Source organism: Tachyglossus aculeatus, chromosome 12 (genome assembly GCF_015852505.1).
Source record: "Tachyglossus aculeatus isolate mTacAcu1 chromosome 12, mTacAcu1.pri, whole genome shotgun sequence".
In the NCBI taxonomy this organism is placed as follows: domain Eukaryota; kingdom Metazoa; phylum Chordata; class Mammalia; order Monotremata; family Tachyglossidae; genus Tachyglossus; species Tachyglossus aculeatus.
In genome coordinates this window covers 4,296,338-4,323,327 of record NC_052077.1, presented here as the reverse complement: position 1 = coordinate 4,323,327, position 26,990 = coordinate 4,296,338, and the positions used below count along the sequence as shown (strand labels likewise).

Genomic DNA, 26,990 nt, shown 5'->3' with positions numbered 1-26,990 from the left:
GGCATAGAAAGTAGGGGAAATTGAAGATTATTATTGCGTCAGAGGTCATGAGTTCAAATCCCGGCTCCACCACTTTTCAGCTGTGTGACTTTGGGCAAGTCACTTCTCTGTGCCTGTTTCCTCAGCCGTAAAATGGGGATTAAGACTGTGACCACGTGGGACAACCTGATCACCTTGGAAACTCCCCAGTGCTTAGAACGGTGCTTTGCACATAGTAAGCACTTAATAAATGCCATCGTTATTATTATTATTATTACGATGATAGTCAGGGAAGGCTTCCACGAGGAGAGGGGTTTTCAGAAGGGCTCTGATGATGGAATAATAGTAATAACAGTAATAATAATTGTATTTGTGAATCACTTCGTCTTTGCCAGGCACCGTACAAAGCACCGGGGTGGATACAAGTAAATCAGGTTGGACTGTCCACCGGGGCCTCACAGTTTTAATCTCATTTTGCAGCTGAGGGAACTGAAGCCTAGAGAAGCGGGGTGACTTGCCCAGGGTCACACGGCAAAGAAGTGGTGGAGCTGGGGATTAGAACCCGGGTCCTTCCGAGTCCCAGGCCCTTGCTTTATCCAGCAGGCCTCGTGAGGGTGAGGAGGAGTAACTGCCGCCGCCACCACCACCCAGAGGGACAGGAAATAGGTCGAGTGAGGCTGGGGTGGGGGGCTTGGGTGACCCCGGGGGGGCAAGGTTCGGGGAGCTCTGCCTCGAGCCCCATCTGACTTGGTTCATTGCCTCCCTGCTTCACTCTCATCCACTTCTGGCCCAACCCTACCTTCTCCCTGCTGCTCCCGGGAGGAGAAGCCTTGTGGCCCAGTAGGTTGAGCCCGCAAGGCTTCTAATCCCAGCCCCGCCGCTTGTCTGCCGTGTGATCTTGGACAAGTCACTTCACTTCTCTGGATCTCAGTTAACTTGTTTGCAGAATGGGGATCAAGACTGTGAGCCCCATGTGGGACAGGGACTGTGTCCAACCTGATTAGCTTGGATCTACCCCACTGCTTATTACAGTGCCTGGCACAAAGTAAATGCTTAACAAGTGCCTTTCAGAGGCTCCTAAGACTTGAACCAGGATGGCACGCTGTGGGGGGGCAGACTCCTTGAAACTCTTCTGACGTGGGTCTGTCTTCACAAAACTTGGGGAAGCCCGTCGGATTGGTGTCCCGATCGGACCCTTAGGATCCCTAATTCAGGTACCTCAAGACCAGGGTCCAGAGCTCTAAATGTCCATGGGCTGGGACCAGAGGAAAAGCTCCAGTGCCACTTCACTCCTATGAGACCAAGGTTCTTCTGTCCATCCCCAGAGGAGGCCTGAGTGAGTCCTGAGGACCCCCTCTCCCACTGTTGCATGTCCAGTCTGCTCGAAACCGTACAGCCACAGCCCCCTGGCATCACACAGCTCAGGGCAGGATGGCCAAGGGGAGACTCTAACTACTACTCATTTTAAAAAAAACTGCTCAATGAATCTCTCCAACCTTGAAGCTCATCTTTCTAATGTGGACAGAGGACAAGGCCCAGACCTGCCCTGCTGTCAAGATGGAGCCATGGGTGGCACAGTCCTCCAATAGGGAGGGAGTTTCTTTGTGCAGAAGTGCTCTGGGCATGTTAACCCCTCCTCAAAAATCTCCAATGGCTGCCAGTCAACCTACGCATCAAGCAAAAACTCCTCACTCGGCTTCAAGACTCTCCATCCCCTCGCCCCCTCCTCACCCACCTCCCTTCTGTCCTTCTCCAGCCCAGCCCGCACCCTCTGCTCCTCTGCCGCTAACCTCCTCACTGTACCTCGTTCTCACCTGTTCCACCCTCGACCCCCGGCCCACGTCCTCCCCCGGGCCTGGAATGCCCTCCCTCCGCACATCCGCCAAGCTAGCTCTTCCTCCCTGCAAAGCCCTACTGAGAGCTCACCTCCTCCAGGAAGCCTTCCCAGACTGAGCCCCCTTTTTCCTTTCCTCCTCCCCATCCCCCCGGCCCTACCTCCTTCCCCTCCCCACAGCACCTGTATATACCTGTTTGTACAGATTTATTACTCTATTTATTTTACTTGTACAGTACATATTTTCTATTCTATTTTGTTAATGATGTGCATCTAGCTTTATTTCTATTTATTCTGATGACTTGACACCAGTCCACATGTTTTTGTTTTGTTGTCTGTCTCCCGCTTCTAGACTGTGAGCCCGTTGTTGAGTAGGGACCGTCTCAATATGTTGCCAGCTTGTACTTCCCAAGTGCTTAGTAACAGTGCTCTGCACACAGTAAGCGCTCAATAAATACGATTGAATGAATGAAAAGAAAAAAAGGGGGTCTTGGCAGATAGAAGATGGCAGCAAGAGGCTTAAAATAATTGCCATCTCTAAACATTTAGGCCCAAAACCTCTGACTGAGCAGACACGTCTGCAAGAAGACGCAGTGGCTTGGCTAGAGCATGGGCCTGGGAATCAGAAGGTCATGGATTCTATTCCTGGCTCCGCCACTTGTCCGTTGAGTGACCTAGGGCAAGTCAGTTGACTTCTTTGTGCCTCAGTTACCTCAGCTGTAAAATGGGGATTGAGACTTTAAGCCCCACATGGGACAGGGACTGTATCCTGCCCTATTTGCTTGTATCCACCCCATCACTTAGAGCAGTCAGTGCGTAGCACATAGGAAGCGCTTAACAAATACCATAATTGTTTTTATTCAGTCCTTTTCATCTCCGCCATCCTCTTAGCGTGGGAGGGAAAATAGAGGCTGCTTTTCCGATTGAGAAAAACAACGGCTTAGGAATCAGCATGTGGGCTTCAGGACGAGAATGCCAAGTAGTCGACGACAATAATGTATCTGTTAGCAGAATGGCGATGAGGTCGGTTACTTGCCCTCAGCTCTGAGAACTGTGCTGCCTTAACTGGGCAAAGCTTCTCTCTCTGGAGATTTGCTGAATCTGTTGTTTTAAATGAAGAAGGACCGCTCCTTCCAGTTATATTGCCGTGGCAGAATCCCAAGGGAAGTGAGTTTTGGGGGAGAAATGCCTTCTCAGGCCAGTATTCCCCTTCCCCTCAATAATTACCTTTTAAATCAAGATTCCTCATAGCAAACTGGCTGAGGCTGCAGGTGAAGAAGAAAAGCTATTGCTTTTAAGTTAAAAAAGTAATTTTCTTTCCGCAAAATGCCCCCGCCCGCCCCTGTGAGTTTGCATTCTTGAGATGCTTGGGTCTCAAGCGCTTGTTTAAATGGTAGGTCATCCGTAATATAGCAGCATGGCATAACTAAGAATACCACTCTGTCCTTGTTTACCTTCATTTGAAGTTAAGATTGTGATTTTTCTTGAGCTCCAAGGTCTCTGGAGTGTGCAACTTTGGCTTTTTCCAGTTGTTGTATCCACTGAATGTTCCCTTTCACGTTAGCATTGTTATTTCATTCTGTACCCTGGTGCAGTATTAAGTTGAAAAGTGGTATTTTTTGAGAGCAGTGTACCAATACTCGGGAGGTACAGTGGAAACACAAGACCTGTTCCTTGTCCACAAGGCACTTTCACTTGAATAGGGGAGGCAGACATAGACGTATCAAACATACACACGTACCCAAATGCTCAAGATGAGACTACAAAACACTTGAGTGTAAGAGATGACTAATAATGGTGTTTTTTAAGCATTTACTACGTGTTAAGCACTGTACTAAGCATTGGGGTAGATACAGGGTAATCGGGTCCCACATGGGAGAAGCAGCACGGCCTGGGAGTCCAAGGACATGGGTTCTAATCCCCGCTCTGTCACTAACCAGCTGTGTGACCTTGGGCAAGTCACTTAACTTGTCTGTGCCTCATCTGCAAAATGGGAATACACTACCTGTTCTCCCTCCTACTTAGACTGTAATAATAATAAAAATAATTACTATATTTCTTAAGTGTTTACTATGTGCCAAGCATTGTTTTAAGCACTTGTCTGCTTTGTGACCTTGGGCAAGTCACTTCACTTCCCTGGGCCTCAGTTACCTCATCTGGAAAACGGGGATTGGGACCCCTGACCTTCTGACTCTCAGGCCGTGCTCTACCCATTACGCCAGGCTGCTTCTCATACCTTTTGGCCCAGGGCACTTCCAGAACCCGTCTGACTTGTTCTGAAGTTTGTTTATAGGTTAGTTTCATGTTTCTCTTGCCGTCATGTGCACAGAAAGAAGCAAGTACTTTCAAGGGCTTTCTCATTAAGATTTCATAAATGTCCTCCTAGACTTATCTTACAGATTTGTTTAAATATTGGGGTAAAGTTGAGTTCCTGGGTTTGATGTATAAAAAGATAATAACCAGAGATTCAGATCACTCCACCCCTGCAAATGCTTGAGTCCATTTCCTTATTCTCAGCTGCTTTCTGTATCTGTAATATATTTTCCTGTCTGTTTCCCTGGCTAGACTGTAAGCTCCTGGAAGGCAGGATTCATGTGTACCAGTTCTACTGCATTGTACTCTCCACAGCGTTTAGTACAGTACTTTGCACCCAGTAAGTTCTTAATAAATAACATTAATTGACTGTAAGATAGTATACTACTACTTTGAATAATGGTCTACCATTAAAGCCCATTCAGAAATGAAATCTCATTATGTCTTAACATGAACGCTAGCAAATATTTCATAGACTTTTAAAGCCTGTTACAACTGCACCTTACCCTGTGATCTTTGTCACAGCTGAGTTGGCCTTTTTCGTCTGCTTTCGTAAGAGTCTGAGGCGAAGATGACATCATAAAAGGTTGGCTCACCCAACTAAGGAGTCCGTTGCCACAGTCGCCAGAATGCCGAATGGGGGTACTCAGGGCCTGCATAAGGCATGGCCTAGGGGGACCTGCTTGATGATAGCTGCCTCTTCCAAGGGGCTTTCATTTCTCCGACTCCCATACTCTTCATTTCCCCTACTCCCTTTCCCTTTAGCAGCATCTCTACACTTGGATCTATTCTCTTTAAGCACTTGTACATGACCCTTGTCCTCTCCCAAGTGTACAGCACTCTGCACATCGTCAGCCCTCAATAAATACGATTGATTGATTGATATTCACCCCACCCTCAGCCCTACAGCACTTAAGTATGTAACTGTAATTGATTTTTACACCCATCTCCCCCTCCTGACTGTAAGGTTTTTGTGGGCTTGGAACCTGCCTACCAACTCTTCCAGGCACTTACTCTGCAAGCAGTAAGCGCTCAGTAAATACCTCAAAGTGGTGCTTTCCCAAGATGTCAGACCCAGTGTCAGTGGGTAGGGAGATGGTGTAATAGTAGAGGCAGTAGTCGATCAGTTAATCATATTTATCGAGCACTGTACTGTGTGCTTGGGAGAGTACAATATAACAATATTACAGACACACTCCCTGCCCACAATGAGCTTACAGTCTAGAGGGAGAGACAGATATTAATACAAATAAACTATAGTTGTGTACTTAAGTGCTGTGGGGCTGGGAGGGGAGATGAATAAAGGGAGTAAGTCAGGGCGCCGTGGAAGGGAGTGGAAGAAAAGGAAAAGAGGGCTTAGCGAAGGCCTCTTAGGGGAGATGTACCTTCAAGCAAGGCTTTGAAGAGGGGGAGTTTGTCAGATATGAAGAGGGAGGGCATTTCAGGCCAGAGGCAGGACGTGGGCAAGTGGTTGGCGACGAGATAGAGGAGATTGAGGTACAGTGAAAAGGTTAGCATTAGCGGAGTTGTAGTAATAGCTATAGTAGACTTTATTGAGCTCCTGTTTGGTGCTGTGCACTGTACTAGGTGCTTGGGAAATAGATGGAATAACATGTTCCCTGCCCACAAGGAGCTTACAGTCTAATTGGGGAGACAAACAAATACAACTAGGAGCTCAAAGTAAATAATTTGATCTGTCATACATACACACGAAGGGGTGAATAAGATCCTGGGGCTCGAGTGGATTGGAGGGATGATATGATTCAGGTATTGGGAACTAATTGGGGAAAGTTTCTCGGCAGAGGAGGAAGAGGAGGAGGATTTGGGGGTGGGGTCGGAGGCGCTGGGATTGACAACTTCCAGTCCAGACCTCATTCATGTGTCTGCCAATTCTGTTATATTGTACTCTCCCAAGTGCTTAGTTCAGAGCTCTGGTCACAGTAAGAGCTCAGTAAAACCATTGATCGATCAATTGATTGATTGAATCTCCTGCAAGTCACCGATCAAGATGTTGGAGACCCTTTCTTTGCTCACAGTTTGTTTTTTTTCCAATGGGAAAAATGTATTGTCCTAGGAAAACTGAGCTCATCTGTGAAAATTCCCATTAGTCACCCCCTAAAAGGAGAGTTATCTGGTGGATGGTAGTTTGCCATGGGTCCAGACTGAAGGCAGCTCCCCGGGAGCCCGGTTTTGGGGTGTGGGCCCAAGGCGGAGGAATCCAATGCCAGCCTCGGGCCCCAGGATCAGGGACAAGGAGGTGGGTGGCTCGTTGCTTAGCTCCAGGACCTTCCTGGATCTACCCACTGAGAATCAGGCCCACGGAATGCGAGGACAGTCTCAGTCATCTAATTCTGCATCGTTCTCCAGTTTTCTGGGTAACTCGGTATAGCCGTCCCGGGCTCATCACTTACCTGTGGCTAAGACCTCTGGGCGATTCAGTGGGATTGATAGATCGGAAGAAAAATCTAGAGCCACCACCACCTGGCTAGGGGAACTCTGCTAACTGCCACTGTATCATGGCAGCCAAGCACGGCGGAATATGGGTCTTTTATGACTCCCTCATTGTTCTGAGGAAAGGCCTAGGCCTCACCAGTGGTAGTTCTCACCTTACTAAGCACACCACCGTCGCCACTGCTGCAGCTGGCGGCATGATTGGTTGGTGAAAAAAAAAAAAAAGGTGGGTGGGCGATGGGCTGGGAGCTTCCCGTCCCCTCACCCCCAATTGGCTTCCCTCCTGTGACTACCCCAATTGCCAGAGCCCTGAACTGTGGGTGCTGTGCGGGAAGGTCTTTGTTTTGGGGTCCCTCGCTCACTCTTCCTGGCCTTGGAGGAGACAAATAAGAGCCTCAGAATCCTCCAGACCGGGCAGGGCTTCTGGTCATGAAGTTAAATCAGGGGAGTACCACTTTGTAGAATCCCTGTCCCTCCCCCGCCCATCTTTTTTCTTTTTCCCCCTCCCCGTGGCAACTCTTAGCTTCATTTAGGGCTGGTCTTGGGAGTGGGGGAAAGGAGTTACAGCCTTCAAGTTCTCCCCTCGAATGACTTATAGTGGGATTGTCACGGCTGGCAGGTAGCACTCTCGTTGGACACTCAGAAAACAGCCGTCCTCACTCTCTCCTCTCCCACTGCGCAGAGCCTTGCTATAACAAATACGCAAAGGTAATCTTGGAAGCAACTTGATTGTCTCGTATCTACCGCAGCGCCTAGTACAGTGCCTGGCACGTAGTAAATGTTAAAGACTTTAAAAAAAAAAGTTTTAAAAAAAACAGTTGCTGTAACTTGTTTGGAGGAAAGGGCTAGTTTTGCTAGAACATGAGCAATGCCATTATTGGGTGAGTTTGATGATCTGTATCCACCCCCCGAATTCTCTGTCTTGCAGTACAGTGCCTGGTTCATAGTAAGTACTTAACAAATACCATTTTTAAAAAAACGGTACTGCTGTATGACATAATGTGCTTAGTAACTCTTTGTACTTGCACTAGCATACACTCAGATTTGCGTCAGGCGAGGTTGGAGATTTGGCATAAGGTCGTATTCTGATGTTTAGACGTAAAGATTCACCTCTCCAAAGGTGATTTTCTTCACCTCTCTTGCTCTAGGTGTGTGCACGGTTGGATGTATTGAGATGTTTTGAGTTTATATGTGAAATAAAATGCTCCTGAAAGACACTGCCTTAGTTCTTCCTTCTGAGTGTTCTTTAATCATAGCCCTCGGTATGCGAGGAGATGGGATGTTGGACTCTAGTGAGACAAGCTTATTCTCTTTATTGCAGGGGATGCAGAGAGCCACCAATGTCACCTATCAAGCCCATCATGTCAGCAGGAACAAACGTGGTCAAGTGGTTGGCACCAGAGGTGGATTTCGCGGATGCACAGTTTGGTTAACAGGTCAGGGGCAGTGGGGGGCCCTCAAAATCAACAGACTGGTTTTGGGGAGCAGGGTGGTCTAGTGCAGCCCCTTTCCTTTTCCCCTTAGCCTTTCTTGGTTGAAAACCCACCAGCTTCAAGCACAGGTGCGGTCACTGTAAAGATGGCAGGGTACCCTTGAGACTTCCCAAGTTTGGGAATCTTTGGCCAGGTGGGAATTTGGGAAACCGTTCACCCCTGTGCTTTCAGCGTGGCTTAGTGGAAAGAGCAAGGGCTTGGGAGTCAGAGGTCGTGGGTTCCGCCACTTGTCAGCTGTGTGACTTTGGGCAAGTCACTTTACTTCTCTGTGCCTCAGTTACCTCATCTGTAAAATGGGGATTAAGACTGCGAGCCCCACATGGGACAACCTTGCATCTACCCCAGCACTTAGAACAGTGCTTGGCACATAGTAAGTGCTTAATAAATATCATCATTACTATTCAGCGATTGGCTCATTTAGCCGTATGGAATATAGGTAGTCTACCGTTCTGTAGTACACCCTCCTGTACTTTTATTCACTTTTTTTTTGTGGGAGACGCTTAGGGCGGAGTCTGGTTTTGCTTGGCCCTGTCATTGGTCTGGGTAACTGGGAAGATAGACCCCATGTCTGGGAGAAGTCCCAGACGGGTGAGGGATTGCTGATTCCAACCTTACCCAGGGTTTCCCACAGCCCAGAAATCCAAAGCAGCAGACAGGCTCATTTTGGCTCAGAGCTCTGTTCTGATCTGTACACCGTGATCCTTAATAAAATCATTAGCAATCTATAGGAACTCAGTAGCCTTAGAAGAGCTTCTTGACCAGCTGAACATTTAAAGGGCTGCAATTGCAGGCTGCAGTTTGGAATGCACAGCCCTATGGCGGAAGAAAGAAGAAGGATGAGAAAGATCAATAAATCAAAGGGTATTAGTAGAATTTAATGTTTGACACTGTGGATTGGATGCTCATTCATTCATTCAGTCATTTATTGAGCGCTTACTATGTGCAGAGCACTGTAGTAAGTGCTTGGAAAGTACAGTTCGGCTACAGATAGAGACAATCCCTACCCAACAATGCTCTTAGGAGCGAGCTCCGTATTATATGTAAAGAGAAAATTAGAAAAGATATAGATATTAGAAATGTTAGAGATATTTTTCGGTTTAGTTGAATGTCCCTGCTTTCCCCACTTTCCAAAAAGCTCTTTTTGAGAGGGATTATGTATTTGCCATCTGATTCTGAAAATGGTTTTCCTGGAAATGTCACTGGGAAAGATCTACTAGGGTCCAACTTAAAAACAATTTTGAGGATTAATTGAATGAATATTTATCTAGAAATATAGTAACGACGTACTGAGAACAAGCACTTTTATCCAACTGAGATTCACGATTCTGTCGAGGAAGTGTTTAGGTGATTTTTTAAGGTGTTTGTATATTTTGCCAACTCTGAAGTATCTGAATAGATACTTGAGCATTTAAAAAAAAATTTAGCCTGGCTGTTTTATCCTCTGTCCTTGAATTTTTTTTTTTAATTAAAGGCATTATTGAGTAATGTAGCATTGAAAGTCGATTGATTGCTTCTTGAAATTGTGTATTAAAATCAAGGATGCCACTATCCCGGTGGAGGTGAGGATAAAAAGGGTTAGCTTAGCAGCTCTTTTGGAAGTCTGTCCCTGCCGTGGTCCGACCTTCCGTAGACCTTCACTTTGCCTTCGATTTCCCACCATTCAGGGGACAGGCTGAGGAACCTCGTCTTCGTGGCTCACGGCTCATCTTACCGGCCCACGGGCCTTGACTCTGGTGGCCAATATGGTTAGCCTAGGCTTGGGCAGCCCCAATTTGGCATGAACAACCTCTCGACTGTCTTCCCCTGTAGATTTTAAACTCGTTGTGGGCAGGGAACAGGTCTACTGACTCTAATAAGTGTACTCTCCTGAGAGCTCAGTGCAATGCTCTGCACACCAGAAGCTCTCCATAAATACAGTTGATTGATGGACGGACAAGACTTGAATTCCCTGGTCCTCAGAATCAGAGTTGATACCTGGGGAGGGAACTGGGGTAGTGCAGAGATTTTTATGGCCTATGCAGTGATGATGATGATGGTATTTGTTAAGCACTTACTATGTGCCAAGCACTGTTCTAAGCACTGGGATAGACACAAGGTAATTAGGTTGTCCCACATGGGGCTCACAGTCTTAATCCCCATTTTACAGATGAGGTCACTGAGGCACAGAGACGTTAAAGTGACTTGCCTAAAGTCACACAGCTGACAGGTGGTGGAGCCGGGATTTTAACCCAAAACCTCTGACTCCCAAGCCCAGGCTCCTTCCACTAAGCCACACTTCTTCTAAAGTGTTTGGGCTGCATCTTTCACAGGGAAGAATAAAAAGTTATCTAGCCTGGGACTTTCCCCTTTGGGCTGAAAATCCTTCTAGGATATTTTGTGGCAACTTTGTTGCCCTTGACCTTGGTTGGTAATTTCTGGTTCTCATAAGGCAGCACGGTGGAGAGCAGAAGGAATTTTAAGAAATAAGTATCAAAACCAAACAACTCCAAATTTCTGAAGATATTTGTTTTTTGATGTACTGCATACTTTTGTCTTTTTTTTCTGTTGCATAAGAGCTTACTATATGCCAGGCACTGTTCTAAGCACTGGGGTAGATAGAAGATGATCAGATTGGACACAGTCCCTGACCCATATGGGCTCACAGTCTTAATCCCCATTTTCCAGATGAGCGAACTGAGGCCTAGTGAAGTAACTTGCCCAGGGCCACACAGCAGACAAGTGGTGGAGCCAGGACTTGAACCCAGGTCTTTCTGACCCCCAAGCTCATGCTCTATCCACTAGGGCTGTGCTGCTTCCTTTGGCAGGGTTGGGTGTCCAATATCAGTAATAGTATTAACTGTTTACCGTGTGAAGATAACCATACTAAGCTCAGGGAGAGAATACAGAGGAGGGAATTAGACATCATCCCTGTGATATGTGGGAACTAATAGTAGTAATTGTATTTTAAATGCTTTTTGTGTCAAGTGCTGTGATAAATGCAATAAGATTGTCATGTAAGGGGCAGGGAGAACAGACATTTAATTCCCATTTTACAGAGGAGTATAGGGGAGACATAGAGAAGTTAGGCCACTTGCCCAGGATCACCCAATAGGTAAGGGCAGAGTCAGGATTAGAACCCAGATTTCCTGACGACCATACCTATGTTCTTTTTTTTAAAAGTAGTAGCAAAACCCATTTCCTGCCCTCAGTGAGGTTGTAGTCCAATGGGGAGGGATGTCGTTGGGTCTTGGATAAATACCAGCAAAGCCCTCCTTAACACCCCATGAGCTGTGGCGAGGGCTATTGCAAGGACCACCACGATCCAGTCTGGACCAGAAGGCGATGCCACCCAGCCACGCCCCAGACCCCATGGCTCACTGAGTCGCCAGCCCAGGTGGCATGATCCTGGAAGCTGGTCTTCGGAGACCTTTTAGGAGGTAGCAGCCCCATCGTGTTTAGGAGAAAATCCCAAAGGGAATATCTGGCTGTCTACCCATGGGCAGGCCTAGAGGGAAAATAAAATAAGCCCTTTGAAAGAGCAGTTAAATAGACTGAGAACCATTACCACAGGCATAAGAGAGTCTCTAGCGTGCGTCCTATTAAACCCTAGGAATAAAGGATTTTTGTACATGAAAATCCTAATCCTTTCCAAACCACCTCCAAAATCAATGACTGAGGTTGCTGCAAAATGAAAGTTTCATCGGTTTTAAGTTGTCTCTTTTGGGGTCGTTTAGGGGTTAGATCTTATCAAGAGCAGGGAATGTGGGTGATGAATTCGGCTGGGCTTAAGGGTTCCTGATTCTTCGATTGGATATCGGTCATCTCTGTTAAGCGGGGGAGGGCTCCTCCTCGGAACGTATGGCGGGTTTGTTAAATCTGGCTTGCACTCGGGTGGCGGTGTCATTGGCAGGTCTCTCTGGGGCCGGGAAGACCACTGTGAGCATGGCACTGGAGGAATACCTGGTGTGCCACGCCATCCCGTGCTACACGCTGGACGGCGACAACATCCGCCAGGGCCTCAATAAGAACCTCGGCTTCACGCCCGAAGACCGGGAGGAAAACGTCCGCCGCATCGCCGAAGTGGCCAAGCTGTTTGCCGATGCCGGCCTGGTGTGCATCACGAGCTTCATCTCTCCTTATACCCAGGTACCGTTCAGGCCCTCCTTTCTTTTGTTCGTTCACTCGTTCAGCTGTATTTGTTGAACGCTTCCTGTTTGCAAAGCACTGTACTAAGCGGTTGGAATGGGAGAGTATAACAATAATAACAATGATGATGGTATTTGTTACGTGCTTACTATGTGCCAAGCACTGTTCTAAGCACTGGGGTAGGTACAAGGTAATCAGATCGTCCCACGTGGGGCTCACAGTTTTAATCGCCGTTTTACAGATGAGGTAATTGAGGCACAGAGAAGTTAAGTGACTTGCCCAGAGTCACACAGCTGACAATTGGTGGAGCTGGGATTAGAACCCACGACCTCTAATTTACAAGCTTGTGCTTTTTCCACTAAGCCACACTGTGATCCCAGGTTGGGGTCGCTTTTTCAAGCACCGGCCTCTGACGGAGTGGGAAAGGTGAACTGCCCCTGCCTCCCGAGCCCCACCGTTCAGGGGTTCTCAGGGTGGAACCAGGCCAGTGACTACTCTCCCCGACTCTTAGGTCCTCAAAGAGGTTTTGGGAAGATGCCTATTTGAAATCTCCTTGTGCCACCTCCGCTCTAGACTGTAAGCTTGTTGTGGGCAGGAAATGCATCTGCTATATTGTACACTCCCAAGTGCTTAGTACAGTGCTCTGCACACAGTAAGCGCTCAGTAAATGCGATCGACTGACTGACTGACCTGGCGTAATCCCTGTCAAACCCTGGACGCTTTCCCGCAAGTGTTTTGGACCTAACTTCTCCTGTAGACGGTAAGCTTGCTGTGGGTAGGGAATGTGTCTGCCAATTTTGTTGTATTGTTCTCTCCCAAGCGCTTAGTGCACTGCTCCATGAATACCATCGATTTGATTGATGGATTAATTGATTGGAGGCGTTACTCAGTAGGTGTCTTTTGGCACAGGCCTCGGAGTCAGAGGGCCTGGGTTCCCATCCCAGTTCAGCCACATGTCTTCTATGTGACCTTGGGCAAGTCACTTCATTTCCCTGTGCCTCAATTACCTCATTTGTAAAATGGAGTGAAGAGTGTGAGCCCCATGTGGGACAGGGACTGTGTCCAAGCCGATTAACTTGTATCTGCCCCAGTGCTTAGAACAGTGTTTGGCACATATTAAGCACTTAACAAGTGCCCTTGTAGACTATGAGCCTGTTGTTGGGTACGGATTGTCGCTATTTGTTGCAGAATTGTACTTTCCAAGTGCATAGTACAGTGCTCTGCACACAGTAAGCGCTCAATAAATATGGTTGAATGAATTCAGTGCTTAGAACAGTGCTTTGCACATAGTAAGCTCTTCATAAATGCTTTCCACATAGTAAGTGCTTAATAAATGCCATAATAAAAAAGTATCACTATTATTATTATTATTATGCGAGTCACTTAATTACCCTGTGTCTCAGTTTCCTCATCTGTCAAATGGGGATTCAATCCTACTCCCTCCTATTTAGACTGTGAGCCCCATTTGGGACAGGGTCTGTGTCCAACAGTGATAATCAGGTCCCACATGGGACTCACAGTCTAAGTAAGAGGGAGAACAGGTATTGACTCCCCATTTTGCAGATGAGGGAACTGAAACCCAGTGAAATTACGCGGTTTGTCCAAGGTCACACAGCAGACAAGTGGCAGAGCTGGCATTAGAAGCCAGGTCCTGTGATTCCCAGGCCCTTACTCTTTCTGTGAGACCATGCGGCTTCTCCAGCTGTAGAACAAAACCAAAGCATTACTGCATTCCTCCCGCATCACAAGTGAATGCTAGACAAAAGTTAGCCTCGTTCTTCAAAACTCAGTTAAACCTGAGCTCACTGTTGCATTGTGTTTATGAACACATTGCAGAGGAAAGCCCTTTTTATTGTTGGCAAACTTCAATTTGAGCTGTCCTCCTCCTGACTTTTCCATCACTGTAGATGGCACCACCATCTTTACGTGTCTCACAAGCCCGTAACCTTGACATTATCCTTGACTCCTCTCTCTGTCAACTCACAGAGTCCATCCTTCTCTAAATCCTGTCAGTCCCACCTTCACAATATCGCTAAAATCCACCCTGACCTCTCCATTCAAACTGCTACCACGTTAACACAATCACTCATCCTGTCCCGCTTGGATTACTGCATCAGCCTTCTTGCTGACCTCCCAGCCTCCTGTCTCTCCCCACTCTGGTCCACACTTCCCTCTTCTGCCCAGATCATCTTTCTACAAAAACGTTCAGGACATGCTACCCCGTTCCTCAAAAAACTGCAGTGATTGCCCAGCCATCTCTGCATCAGACAAAAACTCCTCACCAAAAGCCCTCAACCACCTTGCCCCCTCCTACCTCTCCTCACTACTCTCTTTCTAAAACTCAGCCTGCACATTTTGCTCCTCTGGTGCTAATCTTCTCACGGTGCTTAGGTCTCACCTGTCTTGCCGCCGACCCTTGGCCCACCTCCTGCTTCTGGCCTGCAGTGTCCTCCCTCCTCAAATCTGACAGACAGTTGCTCTCTTCTCCCCCTCCCCCTGCCCCAAGCCTTATTGAAGGCACATTTTCTCCAAGGGCCCTTCCCAGACTAAGCCCTCCCCTTTCCTCTTCTCCCACTCCCTTCTGTCACCCTGATTTTCTCCCTTTGTCCTTCCCCCTTCCCAGCTCCACTGCACTTATGTACTTCTCTGTAATCTATTTATTTGTATTGGTGTCTGTCCCCCAATCCCCCCCGAGACTGTATGCTCTTTTTAGGGCAGGGAAAGTGTTTATTATTGTACTGTACTATCCCAAGCCCTTGCACTGTATGCAGTGTACTGCATACAGTAAGTGCTCAATAAATACTGTTGAATGAATGAATGAATATAGATATTTTTGTCACTATTATAAAAAAAAATATTAAGCACTTACTAGGGGCCGGGCACTGTACTAGGTACTGGGGTAGACAAGCTAATCCGGTTGGACACAATCTTTGTCCCACATTGGGCTCAAAGTCTTAAATCCCCATTTTACAGCTGGGGTAACTGAGGAACAGAGAAGGAAAACGACTTGCCAAGGTCAAATAGAAGATGCATGTTGGAATCAGCATTAGAACCCAGGTGCTTCTGAATCCCAGGCCCTTGCTCTTTCCTCTAAGCCAAGCTGCACCTCTACTGTGCTGCACTACTTCTCTATCGTGTCCTAGTCATTAGCGCTATTGTGTGCTCATTCTCAACATACTTGTCGTGTAAGGACCCTTATTGCAATGTAGTAGTAATATGGGAATAATTGTGGAATTTGTTAAGCTGTTACTATAGGTGAATGCTAATCTCTGGGCTAGATAGAATACAAACCAATGTAGTCCCTCTTCTGCATGGCAGTGAGAGAGAGAAAAAACAGGTATTTCACCCCCATTTTACAGTTGAGGATACTGAGGCAAAGAGAAGTTAAGTGATTTGCCCAAGGTCACACCGCATTGCAAGCGGCAGAGCCAGGTTTGAGCCGTGGCAGTTATTAAAGTTGGAGAATAGACTGGGTCTTAGGTTACTGAGTTCTGGACATGCTTTGTCCCTGAGAAAACAATAGATTTTGATCATACAGTGGAACACATCTGAAAGTAAAGCTAGATTAATTCTGCGATGCTTGTAATTGTTCAGGGATCGTGATTAAGCTACTTTCTATTCCCGTGATATTCTCAGTATTTTAACATTTCTCCATTTCTCTTTGCCACTCGGCTTCTCGGCGTCCCGTATTGTTCGGTCTCTCTCCATTCTCCTCTTGTTCTCATTTCATCTCCCTCTTTCCATCGGAACAGCAGTCTTCCATTTCCTTCTATTCCCCCCCCACCAGCCTCCTTTTTCCTGGGCCACCTCACCATCCTGATCTCTCCCCTCTGCTTCACTTCTCCTCCTTCCCTCTGACTGCCCAATAATAATAATAATAATAATAATAATAATAACAACAATAATAATAATTGTGGTATTTAAGTTTTTACAGTGTGCCAGGCACTGTACTAAGCACTGGGGTGGATACAAGCAAATTGGGTTGAACACAGTTCTTGTCCTGCAGTGGGCTCACAGTCTCCATCCCCATTTTACAGGTGATGTAACTGAGACACAGAGAAGTAAAGTGACCTGCCCAAGGGTACACAGCAGACAAGTGGCAGAGCTAGGATTAGAACTCATGACCTTCTGACTCCCAGGCATGCATCTCCAACTGTTTCCTCCTCCTCCTCCTTGTCATCTCCCCCTTCCAACCCTCTCCCCCGGCCTTTCTCCTTTTCTTTTAATTTTCTCGTTTCCTTTGGTCCACCTTTTCCTCATCACTCCTTCTTCCTCTCTCCTCTTGACTATGTCCTCTATTTTTCCACATCTCCTCTCTGAGCCTGCCTGCTCTTTTCTCTGTCTTCTAACCCCTATTCTCCGAGACCCAACTTGAACAGTACTTACTTGTCTTGCTACCCTTAGTTCAGATAATTCCATTCCGCTTTTCATTCACCTCTCCCTTCCCCTCCCTGCATCCTGGCCTCCAGACCTGGCAGGGTAAGAATCACCGGTGGGAATTGCTTTGGCTCATGGTCATCTGGAGCGCTTCCACGCAGCAGTTTGTTTCCAGGAACCTGGAATGATTGTTGGATGCCCTCTCGGCGTATCCGTTCAGAAGCCAAGAAAGCTAGATGTGACATGAGGTGGCTGCAGTTTCTGAAAGCAACTCGAGCAATATAGGGAGTTGTTTAGGAGTGATTTATAACACGTTAACTCTCAAAGGGTCAAACCAAAAAGTGCGTGTGGGCCATTTTGGATTTTTCCCAGAGTGTGACACTCAGCTAGCAAGAGAAATGTCCTGTTGGGAAAGGCCAAAAGCTCTAGGCTGCATTTCGGGGAGTTGGGAAGCTCGTAAAACAACCAAAGCAAAACATTGTCTAGTGCCATTCACGTCCCAAATCTTGGCTCACTTGCTTCCTTCCTCCTCCTTTTTATCCCTCCCTTTTTACTCCCGCTCAGTCACGCTTCGTGGGTGAATTGTGGGTGGAATCATTCCAGGTTCTCTCTCTACTTAGACTATGAGCACCACACAGGGCTGGGACTGTGTCCGACCTAATTAACTTGTACCTACCCCAGCGCTTAGAACAGTGTTTGACATGTAATAAGCACTTAAATTCCATTTTAAAAAAAGCACGGGGGGAGGATGGGCCAGCCAGTTTGTACAGCCAGTTTTCTTCTGACAGGGCTTGTGCTCTTGGAAGCTCAACATTAAGAACAACTCCCTCTGTAGCAGTCTCCCATTCCAATAATCACACGTACAAACACATATTCTCTTCTCTCCCTCCCTCCCTCCCTCTCTCTTTTATGACCCAACAGCACCGTGAAACAAGACAGGCTCCAGTTTTCAGATGAGCATTCTCTACAATGTTCTGCCAAAATGCAGAGTGAAAACAAGTGTGATGGTAGAACTGTGGGTATATTAGCAAAAAAAAAAAGAAAGCCCTGTGCTTTCCTTGAAGCGACATGTTGGACCGACAGAGTGTCACAAAGTTGCCTGGGAAGACAAGAGGAGACAGACACGTAGGGGAGAACAGCTTTATTTTTGGTGCTTCTTTGTAGGCCTGGCCGTCTTCCACTCCCGTGGGAGTTGGAGGTTGAAGCAGCTGTGAGTTGGAGGAAGACAGGGAGAGGAGGGTGAGGGGAACCAGCCCCCTCGCCTCCAGGTGCCTTTTGTCACCAACCCGTTCCTCCAGGAGACAACCGTGGAAGGCAAGAGAGGCTCCAAGGAGTTGGTTGTTCCTGTGCCTCGGATTTACTAGCCAGCTTCCCCTGGGGAGCCGTTGGAGAAGCCAGCTTCAGTGGGGCATCAGGCTGTTGTTTTCTGCTCTTTTTTTAGTCAGTTGTATTTATTGAGCACCTATGTGTACAGGGCACTGTATTAAGCTCTTGGAAGAGTACTAGAGAAAACTGTAACAGATGCATTCCCTGCCCACAATGAGCTTACAGTCTAGAGGGGGAGACAGGCGTTTAAATAAATTAAAAGAGATGTGGATTTGCAGATTAGTTAGGAAGCCATTCTCTGTGAGTGCCCCCTCATTTGTTCAAGTTGATGTGGAATTAAACTCTCCATTCCCGAGATTCCAACAGCTTTGGCTTCTGCGCCTTTCACACGTCCTGTGGCTTGTTATGAAGAAGGGCAACCTGGTGGAAAGAGCCCGGGCCTGGGATTCAGAGGACCTGGATTCTAATCCCGGCTTCACCATTTGTCTGACGTGTGACCTCAGACAAGTCTCTTCACTTCTCTGTGCCTCAGTGCAATCCGGGGATTCAATACTTGTTCTCCCTCTTCCTTAGACTTAGTTCCTCGTCTCTAACCCAACCCTTAGTACAGGGCTTGACTAAGTAGAAAGTGCTTAACAAATACAAGAATTATTGTCATTGTTGTTATTATATCCAGAGTCTGGTACTTCAGCACAAGCAAGCTTACTGTGCTTGTTTACCATCTCTCAGAGAAGTTGAGCGCTTCTGGCAATGTGGGATGCCAGATGATGTTTTGGATGATGATGGTTTACTGAAATCCAGATGTGTCAGAGCTGGTGCTGCTTCAATGCCACCTCCAACCTCTTAAAAAAATTTTCATCTTTCTCAACCGTCTTGGAACCGTGTGGGTGTTTCTGTAGCATCAGAGCAAATGCATGAGTGAGGTGGATTTATCACATGCTGGGATACTGATGCTTTGTCAAAGCTCAATCATCGCCTTTCTCGTGGTTGGAGAAAAGACGACAGCTTTCTAGGACTGGAAACGATGCAGTCAAGCGCTTTAGGAGAGTACAGTATAACAGAGCTGGTAGACATGTGCCCTACCCACAAGGAGCTTATGGTCTAGAAGGGGATCTAAATTGCGGATATGTGCTCAAGTGCTGTGAAGGTGGGGTGTATAAGGAGTACAAATATACATACAAGGGTGACACAGAAGGGAGATGAAGTAGGGGAAATGAGGCCTAGTCAGGGAAGACCTCTTGGAGGAGATGGGATTTTAATAAGGCTTTGAAGGTTGGAAGAGTGATCAGCCATTGGATGTGAAGGGGGAGGCAGTTCTGGGACAGTGGGACGATGTAGCTGAGGGGTCGATGTCAAAATAGACGAGATTGAGGTACGGTGAGTAGGTGGGCATTGAAGGAGCAAAGTGAACATAGATGAAAGTCAGTGAGGTAAGAGAGGAGGAGGTGGTCAAGTGCTTTAAAGACAACTGCAACGAGTTCCTGTTTGCAGAGGTTGGTCCGCAACTACTGGAGGTTCTTGATTGGGGAGACAGGGACTGAATGTTTTTTTTAGAAAAACGTTCCAGGCAGCAAAGTGAAGTATGGACTGGAATGGGGAGAAACGGGAGGCAGGGAAGTCAGCAAAGAGACTGCTGAAGTCAAGGTGAAATAGGATAAGTGAGCCCGTTGTTGGGTAGGGACCGTCTCTATATGGTGCCGACTTGTACTTCCCAAGCGCTTAGTACAGTGCTGTGCACACGGTAAGTGCTTAGTAAATACGAATGAATGAATGAATGAATAAGTGCATTGATCATCATAGTAGCAGTTTGGAAAGGCGTTGTGGCTCAGCTTAACCAACCCAGCCTCTCAGGATGTGGCTAGCTCTCTCACCGATTTGCATACAGAAAGAAGTCTCTTTGTTTCATGTTTCTCCTCTGAAAGATGATGATGCCTTCTTTTCTAATTGTGATATATGTTTAAGCACTTACTGTACATCACGTACTGTCCTAAACTCTGGGGTAGGTATGGGATAATCAAGTCAGACATCGGGTGGACACGGCTCTTGGAACCGTGAGGAAAAGCAAATCAGGAATATTGTTAAGCCCTGCAGAAATGCACAGCACTGAGAAAGCTATGTATTAGCTTTTCTTCCTGCCTCTCTGTGAAAGGTTTTTGTTTTCTTTAGGACCGTAATAACGCCAGACAAATCCACGAAAGTTCAAATTTGCCATTTTTTGAAGTGTTCGTTGATGCTCCTTTGCATGTTTGTGAACAGAGGGATGTCAAAGGACTGTACAAAAAAGCTCGAGCTGGGGAAATTAAAGGTAAGCAATCGGAGTTATTTATATTTTTAGTTTCCGGGTTCCTTCTTAAACACCATCTCTTATTTGCCCATCCTCTACTCTCTTACACACTTGACGACAGTACATTCTCGGGCTCTGTTACTTCATTAGATCGAGCAGTGATCCAACAAATTTCTTAATCGAGAGGGTGAATCATTTAGCCCCAGCAGAAGGGGGCACGGTGCCTATAATACTTTCAAGTTACTGTGGCCTCAGGGAGGTTTTGGGTTTAAGACATGTGCTCTCCTTTAGATATTGGGCTATTAATAGTCAAAACCCCTTGGCTGAGCATGGCCGATTATTAGATCCCTCTAGCAGATAGCTACAATATAGGTGGACCCGGTTTCTACTTTATACAGATACCTAGTTTTTAATTTTCTTTTATTTTTTTAAATGGTATTTGTAAAGTGCTTACTCTGTGCCGGGCACTGCACTAAGCACTGAGGTAGATACAAGCTAATCAGGTTGTACACAGTCCCTGTCCCACAAAAGGCTCACAGTCTCAATCCCCACTTTACAGATGAGGTAACTGAGGCACAGAAGTTAAGTGATGATGATGATGATGGCATTTATTAAGTGCTTACTACGTGCAAAGCACTATTCTAAGCACTGGGGAGGTTACAAGGTGATCAGGTTGTCCCACGGAGGGCTCACAGTCTTAATCCCCATTTTACAGATGAGGCCCAGAGAAGTGAAGTGACTTGCCCAGAGTCACACAGCTGACAAGTGGCAGAGCCGGGATTTGAACCCATGACCTCTGACTCCAAAGCCTATGCTTTTTCCACGGAGCCACGCTGCTTCTCAAGTGACTTGCCCAAAGTTGCACAGCAGACAAGTGGCGGAGCCGGGATTCGAAGCCAGGTCCTCCTGACTCTCAGGCTCGGGCTCTACCCACTGTGCCACACTGCTTCTCAAGTGCAGATCTGGTGTCAGTGAAACCTTGGAACTGACAGTTTCAGTGCTGCAAGGCAGACAGCCAGAATGGAGAAAAGGCTGAGTGATCCCACACCAACTGCCGGCACAATACTCAGATCCTCTGCATAGATTCTCGGTGAATTATGGAACCTGCTAAGGGCGACTGTGTCCTTGGCCCCATGCTAAGTTCTGGGGAGAAGACAGAATAAACTGACAGACGTCCTTGTCTCCTGGGGGGCTTCCAGTGGGGGTGGAGGGGGGCAACCATCTAGAAAAAGATAAATTGTTGCTAGTGGGAGAAGCGTTAAAGACATAGGAATAAAAACTAAAGGGCCAGATGGATGGTTGACCAAAGTGAGGAAGGAGAAGAACTGATGATCCTCGGTCAGATGGATAGTTGACCAACGTGCGGAAGGAGAAGAACTGATGATCCTCGGTCCTTGCTGTGAGCCCCATGAGGGACAGAGACTGTTTCCAACCCAATTCGCTTGTAGCCACCCCAGCACTTAGTACAGCGCCTGGCACAGAGTAAGCGTTTAACGAGTACCTTCATTACTATTATATTATTTTCCTCCAACCGGCCGCAGCTCCCTGGCATTTGAACAAGCCGAAGGCAGAGCTGTGTCTGATTCCCCACGGCTGGGATGGAGGGAGCCAGAATCCCGGGGTTCGCGGCCTCAGGATCGAGGCATATCGGTCATTCCCACTGGGGGCAGGGAACGTGTCTGTTATAGTGTTAGATTGTACTCTCCCAAGCTCTTAGTACAGTGCTCTGCACTCAATAAGCGCTCAATAAATTCGATTGACTGATTGACTTGCCCCAGTCCCAACCATTCACTCATTCATTCATTCATTGTCGTATTTATTGAGCGCTTACTGTGTGCAGAGCACTGTACTAAGCGCTTGGGAAGTACAAGTGGGCAACATATAGAGATGGTCCCTACCCAACAACGGGCTGGAGGCCAGGAGGTAACCAGCACCTGGTCTGTTTGCCTTTCTCAATCACTGGTATTTTTTGAGTGCTTATTGTATGCAGAGCACTGTACTAAGTGCTTGGGAGAGTACTACAGAGTTGGTCCACAAGAGCCCAGCCCACAAGGATCTTGCGTTTTAGAGGAATATATGTCAGTCTTTTTCCTTCCCCTGTGCCTTTATAGGTTTCACTGGGATCGACTCCGAGTACGAAAAGCCCGAAGCCCCTGAATTAGTGCTGAAGACGGACTCCTGCGATGTGAATGATTGTATCCAACAAGTTGTGGAGCTTCTGCAAGAAAAGGTAAGAGGTGGAGAGAGGAGGCTTTCCATGAAGCGGGACTGGTTCATTCTATGCAGGACAAGCCTTGTCACTTGAGCATGTGGTTGTTGTGTGCTAAATGATATTTCTTTGTAACAATCCTTCCTTGATTGAAAAACTTAGTAAATGAAACCATGGTCCAGGTAGCAGTAAATTGTGCTTCTTGCTTAATTCCATGTCAAGTTACCTTGTAGTTCTTTGTTTTGTTCCCATGTAGAGACTGCTTCTCTTCCTTCATAAGATATATTTTATTCTCGTACCCTTTGTTTAGTAAGTCAGTCATTTGTATTTATTGAGTGCTAACTGTGTGTAGAGCACCATACAAGGAGCTTGGGAGAGTACAATATAACAATAAACAGACACGTTTTCTTACCACAACAAGTTTACAGTCTAGAGGGGGAGACAGACATTAATATAAATAATCACAGATCTTTGTGGTTGAGATGGGAAATAAATAAAGGGAGCAAGTCAGGGCGACGGAGAGGGGAATGGGAGAAGAGGAAAGGAGGGCTTAGTCTGGGAAGACCTGCTGAAGGAGATGTGCCTTCAGGAAGACTTTGAGGGTGGGGAGAATAATGGTGTGTCGGATGTGAGGCGAGGAGTTCCAGGCTAGAGGAAGGATGTAGGTGAGAGGTTCGGTGGTGAGCTAGACAAGATCAAAGTACAATGAGAAGATTAGCATTAGAGGAGCACAGGATGAAAGTAAGGGAGTATCCTAAAGCCAGTATGTGTAAAGCAGTTAATTTCAGTTCTTTCCTTTAGGGAAGAGATTGCAAAATAGAGTGGAAAAATCAGGTCGCACTAGAAAACAGTGATTGCTCGTCATATAGCTAGAGAAAATCCATGAAGTTCTGATAGTAGCAGCAAGTTCTAGTGGATAGAATGCAGGCCTGGCAGTGAGAAGGGCCTGGGTTCTAATTACGGCTCTGCCACTTGTCTGCTGTGTGACCTTGGACAAGTCACTTAACTTTGTGTGCCTCAGTTACCTCATCTGTAAAATGGAGATCAAGATTGTGAGCCCCATGTGGGACATAGACTGTGTCCAACCTAATTATCTTTTATCTACATCCGTGCTTTGCACAGTGCCTGGCACATAGTTTGTGCTTAACAAATACCATTTAAATAAAAAGCCCACGAAAACCTTTTTTTGTTGTCCGACATGAGAATATTAGTGTGCCTCACAGGCACTTTGGAAGTCCCGATGGTGACTGAGGTGTGGGGGCCAGTGGAGATGAGTTTAGGAATGGGGGTGGGGAGGAGAGAGAGAGGAAGAAGAGAGAGGAGAGAGACATTGTTCACCTGTAGAATTTAGCAGTGCAGATGGTTGAGGTGGGAATAGGGGTGTGCTTGAAAACTAGTGGGACAGATGTGCAGGAAACTTAAGCATAGAAAGTTAAAGGATAGAAAAGAAACACGGGAGAGAGCGAGAAAATACATCCTTTCTTTAATGAAGGGCTAGTTCTTGGGATTTTAAATTAGCCCGAATAATGGATATTCAGTCCAGATCATACAAAAATAAAATAAAATAAAAAATCAAATAAAAAAAATTGGATATTGACGTTCCCAAGGTGTTTTATTTTTTTCTTTAAAAAAAAAATTGTAGGAAGCAATCCAATCAGGGCCAGAGGGGAAAGGTCCAAGGCCACCCTTGAAGCCCCTCACATCTGATTATAGAGCCTGTGGACGAAAGACTGTGCCCCGCTGTTTACTCGATGAGGATGGATAACAAAATGAACAAATACCATTCCAAATTTTAAAAAAATTTCATTGCTTAAGCAGAATAAAGGAACCTCTTCCTTTACATTTTCCCTCATACTTGTTTCTATCGAAACAAATTCCTCTGAGAACGTTTTATTTCACCCGTTACCTATTTTTTTTAAATAAAAGTTGCCTAGTCTAATTGTGGCCCTTTGTAGGAATTCAGACTCTTCTTCCCTTCAGCTTTATCCAACTGGGGGATTCTAGGCTACATGCAGCCTCAAGGATTCGGGTTAACTACTGAGGTGATCTGTTTAGTATTGGAGTGGTTGAATTTTTGGGAGCACCATTAAAACAGGAATGTTAAAGCAACTTTAGTTCTTCATCCATTTGAAGAGTCATTATGTTCAGTTTTACCATTGAAAATGACTTAATATGAAACCAGCTGGTTGTTTGTTACTGTGGTGCATTGCATTGAACCAACTTTCAGAGGATGGTCAAGCCTATTAGCATGTGGCATGAAGTGAGAACACTTCATCATTATTATAACACTATAATAATAATAATAATAGTAATTAAAAATTATGGTATTTGTTAAGCACTTACTAGGTGTCAGGCTCATTTCAGGAACAGGTGGATACAAGCAAATCAGGTTGGACACAATCCCTGTCCCATGTGGGGCTCACAGTCCCGAACCCCATTTTACAGTTGAGTTAACCGAGGCCCAGAGAAGTGAATTGACTTGGCCAAGGTCCCACAACAGACAAGTGATGAAACCGGGCTTAGAACCCGTGACCTTCTGACTCCCAGGCCGAGATTCCCACTATACCATGCTGCTATCCCTTCCCTCGTTTCCTTTCATCTCCTCCTTCCCATTTCCGCCCCCCCAAGTCCAAAATACTGAAGAGAGTTTTGGGGTAATCTTAGTAGCAAAAACTAGCTTGCATGTAGTATGATTGTTAGAACTGAAACCTGAATTCTTCACTGGGTGCAAGCAAATTCCCCCCTTTTGTCCCATGGCTGGAGTGCTGCTTTACTGGTCAATCAGTGGGTCAATCACTAGGGTCAGTGTCCACCTGAAATTTGAGAGAATGGGCTGCACTAAATCACCCATCTTGTAGGTGTAGCAGGGAATTTCTCATTTTCACTCAAGGGGAAATTAGTGATTCTTTTAGCAGAGGGAATTCTGTGGGGCAATTCAATCAGCCGGGCTCGCGTAATCCTGCCAGCTAGTTCCCTTCTCCAGGAAGAGGGTTTCCACTGTAAGTTCATCACTCAGGGGCTGTCACAAGACAAGGAAATCCTGGGTAGTTCAGCGGGGGTTTGGAAAGCAACCTAACAGTGTCTGACTGGACCTCTTGTTTTGGGCCTTGAAGTCCCCTGTGAATTGGAAGATTTCCTGGACACCAAGAAAAAAGAAAAGAAAAGAAAAGAAAACTATTATTTAGCTTAGTAAGCCACTGGATAGCACTGAGGTAACCCCAGTTTCGGTGGATCGCAGTTGGTACAAGCCGGAGACATGTCATCACGCACTAATTGCTGATGTGGTCGAGGGTCCTTAAAGCCCCCACCGTTCCTTGGAGTGGGAACAGGAGAAGGGAACCAGCTTACTGTTTAACCAGACAGCCAGGGAGTTTTATATAATAATTATGGAATTTAAGTTTTTACTATGTGCCGAACACCGTTTTAAGTGTCAGAGTAGATGCAGCGTAATCAGGTCCCACATGGGGCTGAGAGTCTAAGTCGGAGGAAGAACAGGTATTTGTAGATGAGGTAACTCAGGCACAAAGAAGTTAAGTGACTTGCCCAAGGTCTCAAAGCAGTCAAGTGAAGGAGCAGGGTTAAAACCCAGGTCCTCTGACTCTTCTAGGCCACAATTCTTCCCCAATATGACCAGTAATGATTGCCTTCCAGTAGTTCTTAATGCTAGAAAATGAGCATGATAATTGTTTAGAATATTCATGCATGCTTCTCTTGCCGTTTGAAGGGAGTGAAGTTGGTTGCCCTATTCAAGGGTGAAGATAATAACAACAATAATTGTAGTTAAGCCCTTACTGTGAACTATGCACAATGATAAGTCCTGGGATGAATACAGTCAGGTCAGACATCAAAGCAGCTTAGTCTTGTCCCACCTGGGGCTCACAGGGGGAGAGACAACAGGAATTTAATTCTCAATTCATAAACAAGGAAACTTGAGGCACTGGTCCAAGTGATACATCTGTTTGTCTCACATCAGACAAGTGGAGAAGAGGGATAAGCTCTGCACACAGTAAGCACTCAGTAAATACGATTGAATGAATCAGAAGCCGAGTCTCCTAGGCCTGCGCTCTTTCCACTAGGTCTGAAGACCATTTGTAAACCTGAAATAGGTTAGGAAGTTTGAAAGATGATAACTGAGGTTAAGTGGTTGCCTCTCGTATGAATACTCTTATTCCGAGATATGTTTTATTGTTTTGTTCCCTTGCCATTTTGATGTGGTAAATGTTATCTTTGCTAATAGCTGAACAAGTTCCATAAGGGTTCATGGTGGAAGATTGCTTTTATTTCTGTAGTCATTGTCCCTGGAGGATAAAGCTGATTTTCAGGGGCTTACATTCTATTTCTATAAATAAAAAGTCTTAGTCCTACATGTGAGTCTTAAAATTCCCTCTGGAGACTTTCAGTTTATCGGACAGTATATTTTCTAAGCTTTAACACATCCATCACACAGCTAGAGATCACCAAGGACATGAAAGATATTTTCCTGCTCAGTCGTGCCAGGGCTTGGAAGGGCACATGAAGACTTTCATCTACTCTCTGTTGTTTTCTCCCTGCCCATGCTCGGGGATGCCAAAAAGTCATTAAATTGTGTAATTCTCACTT

General features: G+C 46.2%; 1 protein-coding gene across 4 annotated transcripts in view; it reads left to right on the top strand.

Moving 5' to 3' along the window:
* The window catches only part of PAPSS1 (3'-phosphoadenosine 5'-phosphosulfate synthase 1), an 86,391-nt gene that overhangs the window by 7,137 nt on the left and 52,264 nt on the right, over nucleotides 1–26,990 (top strand). For 3 of the 4 annotated variants that reach the window (XM_038755157.1, XM_038755155.1, XM_038755156.1), the window contains exons 2-5: nucleotides 7,899–8,013; nucleotides 11,960–12,195; nucleotides 20,065–20,203; nucleotides 22,294–22,412. In XM_038755157.1, coding sequence (XP_038611085.1) covers nucleotides 7,899–8,013; nucleotides 11,960–12,195; nucleotides 20,065–20,203; nucleotides 22,294–22,412 — 609 coding nt within the window. Of the gene's footprint in view, nucleotides 1–6,784; nucleotides 6,804–7,898; nucleotides 8,014–11,959; nucleotides 12,196–20,064; nucleotides 20,204–22,293; nucleotides 22,413–26,990 lie in introns of those variants that run through there. The other variant, XM_038755158.1, reaches the window with a different exon arrangement.